The sequence below is a fragment of the Lipophrys pholis genome (genome assembly GCF_963383615.2).
Source record: "Lipophrys pholis genome assembly, chromosome: 12".
NCBI lineage: Eukaryota > Metazoa > Chordata > Actinopteri > Blenniiformes > Blenniidae > Lipophrys > Lipophrys pholis.
In genome coordinates this window covers 29,376,433-29,386,286 of record NC_137641.1, presented here as the reverse complement: position 1 = coordinate 29,386,286, position 9,854 = coordinate 29,376,433, and the positions used below count along the sequence as shown (strand labels likewise).

Genomic DNA, 9,854 nt, shown 5'->3' with positions numbered 1-9,854 from the left:
AGAGGGACTGCGGGGAAACCAGATAGAGTCAAGGCGGTCCAAAGAATGTCCAGAGGGTCTATGGGAGCTGCAGAGAGGGTCCAGAAGGTCCACAGAGGGTTCAAAGGACATACAGAGGGTCGACACAGGTTCCAGAGGATGGTTGGATAGTTTGTTGGTTGGTTGGTTGGTAGTTTTCATCAGGCAGAGTTTCAGTCGTGCAGAGTAAAAGGTTCCAGACGGGTGGGGGTTTGTCGGGGGTGGGGGGGTGGGAGGGGGTGGAGGGGTGGGGGGGGGGGGGGGGGGGGTGGAGGGGTGGGGGGGGGTAGAGGGGTTGATTCATGCTTGTCATAGAAAAAACAAGGGAGGACGAACACAACGAGTAGATTTACTGTACAGCTGAAGGAGCTCGACCACGGACTGCAGCTGGGATAATGACATCACATGGAAGGACGGGGTGGTTCAGGTGGGGTGGGGGTGGGGGAGAAGGGGGGGAGAAGGGGGGGGGGGGGGGGGTAGTCCACGCGGGGCTTTTAACAGAGTCTCCAACTGGGAGCAAATCCAGGAACGGTGCTGTGGCGCTCTGTCATGGCGGTAGGAGTGTCGGAGTTACTGCCTGAGGAGAGCGAGGGTAATGGGGGGGCTTCAGCTGCCCCCCCCCCCCCTCCACCCACTCCTCTCTCTCAGCACATCCACTCCTCCTTTCCCAGGCTCCTACAGATCGAATGATGGAGGCAAACCAACAATTAAAAAGTCCTTCTGTTCCAACAAAACATTCAATTCTACCTCATCAAGTTCTATTTCTTCCCATTCTGCTTTACAACGTTCCGGTCATTTCCACTTTGCTCTTTAGCATTCCATTCTATTTCATTGTATTCTATCCCCCCCCTGTCGCATCATATTCTATTACTTTCAGCTGTAAAAAGATTCTAATATATTCCTTTGTCCTTCTATTATATTCTGCTCTCGTAACGTTTTACTCTATTCTCCTCTGCTCTAAAACATTGAGATATTTTACTTGATAGCATTCTATTCTATTCCACTCTATACAAGTATCCTTTATTGTCCTTTGCTCTATAATATTCTAGAGTACTCTTCCGTGTAACAGTCTATTCTAAACCGTATTGTAATCCTACCAAATTCAACAACCCAAATATTTCATTAGAACTCAGACAACCTGTACCACATTTTAATGAGCACATTTGGAATTTAAGTGTCAAAAACGTTGGGACGTGATAATAATTGTATAAATGTCAATAAAACCTGAGTTTATGTGGGTACCGGAGCCCCGACAGACGGGTCTGTGTCGTACCTCAGGCCTGCAGCGGGGCGGCCGCCGCTCCCGAGCAGTGGAAGTGGACGTTCTGCCAGCGGCTGTCCCGGCGGTGCCACACCCGGGTCTCCTCCGATTGGCTGGAGCGGGGGCGGCCCTGCCCGTCCACGAACTGCGTGAGGCGGATGTAGGCGATGCAGGCGGCCTCGTCCCCGATCATGTGCACGTGGGGGTTGAGGATGGTGGTGTGGATGGGTTTGCTGTTCTTGGCGAGGACTGACGGAGGGTGCGGACCAGTTATCATGGTGTGTGAATATATAATCTGGTTGTACAGTAACAACAACAAGGGGGCGGTCTTACGGTTGTCAAAGTAAAATCTGTGGAAGTCCATCCCTTCCACCAGGTTGCCGAGCCCCTCGGGTTCAAACGAGGTCAGACCGGGGTCGCAGATCTTCCTGCAAGTCATCATTATTATTATTATTGTTGTTGTTGTTATTATTATATTTGAACGGCGTTGTGAATCACACAACACAACAAACTCGTCTTCAATTTACACCCAATCACATTGACACATGCCCCGCCCCCTCAAAAGTCAAGCGGCTAAATTGATCAGAGGTGAGTTTATGATATTAGTCTCCTGTGGCGAGGACAACACAGGAGACACAATCAGAATCTCCTGTTATGGTGGTGCGCCCCCTTGTGGGCGATTCTGGATTCAGCCACCTTCAAACTCACACTGAGGTCCAACACCAATATACACGTCTTAACCAGGAAACATGGGATTTCCGGCTGATGACGCCTTTAAAAATACGAGGAAGGTGTTGATTTCTTCGGCGTGGCCGTCGGAGAAAATCCGACGTGACCACGCGGAGCTAACGAGCGATCTCTGCTAGGTCTTCTTTACTTCCTCTCTGGTCAGTGTTTGTTTGGGGCGACAGCGCCCCCTAACCAGCAGCTGGTGTAACTGCGTGACGTTTTCCAGCTGCTTTGATCCCTACAGTGAATGTGAACGCCACACCTGAACCGATTCTCGGCTCCGCCCCCTCCCAAGTGAACCGAGTCCCGGACTCTCCCCTCTGAAAGGCCTCTAAGAGTTTGTGCTCCACTGCTCCGATCTGTCGAACTGTTGCCCCGCCATGTGTTTGTGTTTATTTTTATCTTGCATAACGTTCCAATCTGTTGGGTTCCCATTACTGAGGACCACCTACATACCCCCCCCCACCACCACCAGACCCCCCCCCCCCCCCTCCCCACGCCTACATTAATCAACTGAAACAACGGCTATAATTACTCTTTAATCCTCTCATGCAGCAAACTGTCGCCTGCATCACATTGAATGCAAACAGAAAACAAGTGGTTTGTTCCTCACGCGTACGCCTCGAAGTCTCCGTTGTTGACGGCTTCGATGAGCTGCTCCGTGATCTTGATGATCTCCTGCTTGCGAGCTGCAGAAGAGAAACGCTCAACGTGAGGCCGGACGCTCCCACCACACACACACACACACACACACACACACACACACACACACACACACACACACACACACACTCACCTACAAGCTTGTTACTCATGTCGAGCCCGATCAGCCCCTGAAATCTGCCCCACACCCCCCCACAGAATGAGGCCGCTGCCCCCCCCACTTGCTGCTCCGCCTCCATCCATCCTTCATCTCTCATGCGAAGCTGCTGCTTGAGCTCATCACGTTATTCTCGTCCGAGCCCTTCACATGAGATTTAGTTTGTCCTTTCCCTCCCACTGCCCCCCCCCCCCACACACACACACACAGATGAAGGTTTAGCTCTCTCTCTCTCTCTCTCTCTCTCTCTCTCTCTCTCTCTTTCCCCAAAACTTTATTCCAAAAGTTTCTTCAGTAATACAAACATAAAATCACTTTTATGAACACTGATCAAATATTTAAAATCTCTTGATTTGTTTATTTATTTATTGGTTAATAAACTGCCTCTTCCTCTTAATCACACAGTTTCTACTTTAATATAATTTATACGTTATGATACAAATTTGTTGACCGATCTCATGAGCACGAGCCCTTTTTTATTTATTTATTCTTATTCTTATTATATTTTTTAATTAGTATTGTTTATTGTAATTCTTTTTCGTTTTGTGTGTTTATTTTTTGCATTTATCGTTAATAGAATTTTAATTGTAAAACAAAACCTGCACATTAAAACTGCAACACAACTTCTAAGTCTAAAAACGCAATGGGTTTTCAGCGACACTGCAACAGGAGTTTACGCGGTACAAGATGCTTTTTGTTTCTGAAAAGTTGCATTTTACCCCGTTTCCACGGAGACAGGGCATTTTCAAAAAGTTTCACCTCGGGAGATGTTTGCAAAAACTCAGTTTTCAGTGGCTCCGAGCGCCGTTGTGTAAACGGACAAACGCTACGAAAGTTTTCCATTTTCACATGAAAACGTGTCTAACAGTTACACGTGAGGTTTCCAAGTACCTTCTGTAGGAACTGTAACGGAGTATTAATATTGCAGTATGTGGAGGAGTACTCGCCGCCGTCTCACCTTTCACGTCTTCATCCTCGATGGTGGTGTTGCTGCTGTCAGACGACTCCTGCAGAAACACACACTTCAGTCAGACACGCACGTACGCAGACACACACGTATGCACAGTCGCATGCAAAACACAACAACACCTGCGTGTGTGTGTGTGTGTGTGTGTGTGTGTGTGTGTGTGTGTGTGTGTGGCACCGAACACACACCACAGCACACCCGTTTACACGACAACGTTTCACGTCACAACACCTGGACTGTAAAAGACACAGGTTGCGTTTCCACTGCAGCAGCGGAAACACTGACGATGTAGTTAGCATGCCGGGCCACAGGAGGGCGCTGTTGCTTGTTTATGTAATGAAACCACACATACATGTGCGTAGAGACTATCACGCCATAAACATGAACAAAATGGAGAGTGCCCGATAGTCGTATGGACTGATGATATATTATTGTAATTTATTATCAGTCGCACCCACCAAATAAAAAAAAAAAAGAAAGGGTGGAGTTACCTGATGCACCTGAACGCATCACCCAGCAGCATATCCGCAGCATACGTTAGCATTCCAGTGTCGCGCGGATAGCTACGTCATGTCATACTGCATTACTATTGGTTTGTTTACGGCAACGTGATCGCAGCCCCCGCTACGACTCCACAAATATCAGACACAGTCCGCTAGCGGTCCTGGTCGCGGGCTCGAACCCGAGTCCGCCGAGCTCCACTCATCCCACCACAGGGGGGCGTCGCAACACAACAGAAACACCTCATCGGACGCCTGGCGTCCTCTCATGCACAGACAATCACAGTAAAACGGAAACCTCGGGGGCGGAGACGAGGGTGATGGACAGGGAAGATAAGGACAAGAAATGAAGCGATGGGGGGGTGGTGGGGTGGGGGTGGGGGGGTGGAGAGGTATACCTTGATCCCATCTACTGGATTATGGATTACAGTAGTCTGAGGCTCCTGGAGGGAGAATGCAGAGAGAGAGAGAGAAAGGAGAGAAAGTGGAGGGACAGATGAATGTAGGATGTTTTCAATGAGAGATCGGGATGATCAGCAAGAAGTCGAAGACTAAAGACTAGAAGTTGTTTATGGTAAACGATAGACGACGCCACTTTAACGCCACCGGGGTTTTATATAAAGTTACAATGTGGTCGACTATGTCAATAAACTTTTGTGTTTTTCATGTTTAAATAAACGTGTAAGTCAGCTCAGGCTTTCGCTGTTAAAGTGGTGAGAGGAGTTTCTTCAGTCGGCCCCTAATGATTTTTATTTGCCGACTTCATGAGGGATTATTTTCTGTGTTGCGTCGGATGTGAGGGTGAAACACATTAACGTTTATAGAGTTGATAAAAACTGGAGTAGAGTATGTCTGTGTGTAAAATATGAACAAAGCATTTACAAGACCACCAGTTCAATTCTAAATGTAGCAACCAGCTAACGCTTAATATACTATAGCCACCAGCTAACCCTAAACATGTAGCCACCAGCTAAAACTAAACATGTAGCCACCAGCTAATGCTGAACATGTAGCCACCAGCTAAAACTAAACATGTAGCCACCAGCTAATGCTGAACATGTAGCCACCAGCTACAACTAAACATGTAGCCACCAGCTAATGCTGAACATGTAGCCACCAGCTAATGTTGAACATGTAGCCACCAGCTAAAACTAAACATGTAGCCACCACCTAAAACTAAACGTGTAGCCACCAGCTAAAACTAAACATGTAGCCACCAGCTAATGTTGAACATGTAGCCAACAGCTAAAACTAAACATGTAGCCACCAGCTAATGCTGAACATGTAGCCACCAGCTAAAACTAAACATGTAGCCACCACCTAAAACTAAACGTGTAGCCACCAGCTAAAACTAAACATGTAGCCACCAGCTAATGTTGAACATGTAGCCAACAGCTAAAACTAAACATGTAGCCACCACCTAAAACTAAACGTGTAGCCACCAGCTAAAACTAAACATGTAGCCACCAGCTAATGCGGAACATGTAGCCACCAGCTAAAACTAAACATGTAGCCACCAGCTAATGCTGAACATGTAGCCACCAGCTAAAACTAAACATGTAGCCACCAGCTAATGCTGAACATGTAGCCACCAGCTAAAACTAAACATGTAGCCACCAGCTAATGCTGAACATGTAGCCACCAGCTAAAACTAAACATGTAGCCACCAGCTAATGCTGAACATGTAGCCACCAGCTAATGCTGAACATGAAGTCACCAGCTAAAACTAAACATGTAGCCACCAGCTAATGCTGAACATGTAGCCACCAGCTAAAACTAAACATGTAGCCACCAGCTAATGCTGAACATGTCACCACCAGCTAAAACTATACATGTAGCCACCAGCTAATGCTAAATGTGTAGCAAACAGATAACGACGAACATGTCGCCACCAGCTAACGCTAATGTTATCTGCTGTTAAGAGTTATACTAAAATAAAAACCAATATCATTACCAATTTCATAGTTTCTTTTGTATAATATTTTTGAGAGTCACACAACCACACGTTTTATATCAACATTTCATAGATCTATTGAACACAGTGAAGACAATAACAGTTTTTCAGTATTTTTCCACTTTCCTCCACTACTTGCAAATATGCAAATACAAATTAGAACAGCATTTTATATCAGCAGGAAACTAATCGTGTGTGTGTGTGTGTGTGTGTGTGTGTGTGTGTGTGTGTGTGTGTGTGTGTGTGTGTGTGTGTGTGTGTGTGTGTGTGTGTGTGTGTGTGTGTGTGTGTGTGTGTGTGTGTGTGCGGGGGACTCGGAGCTGCGTACCAGTGCAGCTGACCCCACGTGGCCTTTGGGGCTGGTGACTGTACTGCTGTTTCTGCTGCTGTTTGTCTGCGGCTGTGCAGAAAGAAAAACACGCACACACACACACACACACACACACACACACACACACACACACACACACACACACACACACACACACACACACACACACACGTATAGAGGAGGTCTTAGTTAGTATTCAGTCTGCAGCTGGGGCCTGCCCGGCGGGTGGACGCTGTGGGGAAATCAAACCCACACGGTGATAAAATAACAGCAGGTTACACCGTCTTAAACCGTCTCCTTGTTGTGACCAATCAGATTAAATCTAGTTAGAAACTTCATCACATAGATTTCATCCATTAGCATTTAGCTGTGATTGATCATGTTGGTGGTTTCATTCAGATGTTTTGTTGTCATTAATTAATCTGTTTCTTTAAGAAGAGCAAACATCCAGATTATAGAGCATCTTCCTCCACTAACATCCAGATTATAGAAAATCTTCCACGAGCATCCAGATTATAGAGCATCTCCCTCTAACATCCAGATTATAGAGCATCTTCCTCTCATTAACATCCAGATTATAGAGCATCGCCCTCAACTAACATCCAGATTATAGAGCATCCTCCTCCTCCTAATATCCAGATTATAGAGCATCGTCCTCCACTAACATCCAGATTATAGAAAATCTTCCACGAGCATCCAGATTATAGAGCATCTTCCTCTAACATCCATATTATAGAGCATCTTCCTCTCAATAATATCCAGATTATAGAGCATCGCCCTCACTAACATCCAGATTATAGAGCACCCCCTCCTTCTAATATCCAGATTATAGAGCATCTTCCTGTGCTTGTAATCCCATGAACGCATGTTTCTTACACATGTAAAAATGACCTCAACAGCCTTTCCTACAGTTTTACATTTATTGTCGCTCACCGTTGTTACAACAAAGAAATAATCCAGCGAACGAATGTTTTCCTCACTTCCTGTGCTTGTTTTTTCATCACATTAAAATGTTCATACGAGCAGTGGACAGTCGTTCTCAATCTCCTCTGCAGACGGCAGGAGTAACATCTGTGCGCCTCTGCGACATCTGTCAGACGTAAAGAAAACAACCTTCCATTTCCCACCATTAGGCTCCGTTAATGCATCCCACCTCTAAGTCAGGAAAAAAATTAAAGCAGTAGGAAATCCAGCACTGAGAGGCTAAAAATACACACACACACAAAAAAAACCTAAACCACCAGAAAAAGAACCGACAGCAAACAGGAAACATGGACGTCACTCTGGCACAGCGACGTGTCCACGAACACAGATCGAAACGATGTAGTGCATATGGCGGGCCTGTAGGCGGCGCTGTAACTCTGCTACAAAAAATACACAAAAACGTAGAAGAACTCACCGAGAAAAACAAAAACATACGAGAAGACGGGGAGAACAAGAAAGTTTTCGTTTGGGAAAAGTTTTGCATTTGCAATGCAAAGTTTTGAAAACGGCGTCCGTTCAAACGGCGACGCTGAAAACTGTCGTTTTCGAGTAGGGCCACTAGTGGGTGCTGTTGTCTCTTCTTGTAATGAAACCACACATACAAAGAACAATAAGTTATAAATATTAACGACGGGAGAACACGGACATTCTATTGGACAGACGAACAAGTTCAATAGTTATCACGGTGACTGTCAAAATAAAAGTATCAAGTAGCAGGAGTATGTGGAGTCACGAGACTCTGGAGGAAACATTGTTCTTATTGTCGAGCGACTGAGCATGTGCAGAACAACTAGATACTACGGACATAGTGCACATGAGTAGGAGCAGCATTTTCAAAAAGTTGTGTTTTCTAAGTCCCAGGATATGGAATTATATTTGTGTCACAATCCCGAGCACGCAGTGTGATATTTAGAGTGCAGAAAAATTTAATCTGACAAAACAAAAATCTATTCTAAAAGCAGACAAGCTAAAGTATTTTTAAGGGATCCTCTTCTTGCTCTTCTTCCTCTTCCTCCTCCTCCTCCTCCTCCTCCTCCTCCTCCTCCTCCTCCCCTCTCCTTATCTGGCCTGATGCTAATCTCAGATTATTTTCCAGCCGATGATTAATCTATCATTACATAATCACAGCCTCTCCTTCGTGTCACATGACTGCACTCCAACCCTCCAGAGCCGTTTCACAGTTCAACACTAAAACCCCCGACTGTCACACTGTCCTTTACTGCAGCTCTCATGTTTTTACCATAATCTAACCCTCAGAGAGGGAAACTAAAGAGAGTCAGAGAGGATGAGTCATAATCTGGATGCTAGAGGAGGAAGATGCTCCATAATCTGGATGTTAGAGGAGGAAGATGCTCCATAATCGGCATGTTAGAGGAGGAAGATGCTCTATAATCTGGACGTTGGTGGAGGAGGAAGATGCTCTATAATCTGGACGTTAGAGGAGGAAGATGCTCTATGATCTGGACGTTAGTGGGGGAAGATGCTCTATAATCTGGACGTTAGAGGAGGAAGATGCTCTATAATCTGGATGTTAGAGGAGGAAGATGCTCTATAATCTTGACGTTAGTGGCGGAAGATGCTCTATAATCTGGATGTTAGCGGAGGAAGATGCTCCATAATCTGCATGTTAGAGGAGGAAGATGCTCTATAATCTGGATGTTAGAGGTGAAAGATGCTCTATAATCTGGACGTTGGTGGGGAAGATGCTCTATAATCTGGACGTTAGAGGGGGAAGATGCTCTATAATCTGGATGTTAGAGGAGGAAGATGCTCTATAATCTGGACGTTAGTGGCGGAAGATGCTCTATAATCTGGATGTTAGAGGAGGAAGATGCTCCATAATCTGGATGTTAGCGGAAGTTACATCAGTCATATGAAGTCAAAGCCTTTTCAGAAATGTTCCGACTCCGTCTCCATGGAAACGGGAAAATGTTACTTTTCTGAAACGCTGCTACTGCTCTTGCGCAACACGACCGTAGTAAACAGTTGTTCTGCACATGCTCAGTAGATGATCAACAGCAACTTGGTCGTCTGTCCACGAGAATGTCCATGTACTCTTTAATGCCATGACATATCGTTCTTTGTGTGTGTGGGGTCACATGTGGTCTCAAATATATGGAATATGTCAATAAATACCAAACAAAAACAACGGCATAAAACGTGTAAAAATATGATTGAAAAAAACAACGTGAAGGAAAAACAAGAGATCAAAATACATAAAAGCAAATATGCTGAGAAATGCAAAGTAAGAAATGTAAAACAAAAGTTATATCAACCAAAATCAAGTAAA

At 45.4% G+C, this 9,854-nt stretch overlaps 1 protein-coding gene across 1 annotated transcript in view; it reads right to left on the bottom strand.

Annotated features, from left to right (window-relative positions):
- Positions 1-663: 663 nt before the first annotated feature.
- Positions 664-9,854, bottom strand: part of camk2b2 (calcium/calmodulin-dependent protein kinase (CaM kinase) II beta 2) — a gene marked incomplete at its 5' end in the record, with an annotated part of 29,879 nt that continues 20,688 nt past the window's right edge. Inside the window, 7 exons of the mRNA XM_080477089.1 lie at positions 664-693; positions 1,292-1,528; positions 1,613-1,707; positions 2,622-2,697; positions 3,787-3,835; positions 4,694-4,738; positions 6,578-6,649. Of these exons, the coding sequence (XP_080333215.1) occupies positions 1,293-1,528; positions 1,613-1,707; positions 2,622-2,697; positions 3,787-3,835; positions 4,694-4,738; positions 6,578-6,649 (573 nt within the window). The 3' untranslated portion in view covers positions 664-693; position 1,292. The remainder of the gene's footprint in view (positions 694-1,291; positions 1,529-1,612; positions 1,708-2,621; positions 2,698-3,786; positions 3,836-4,693; positions 4,739-6,577; positions 6,650-9,854) is intronic.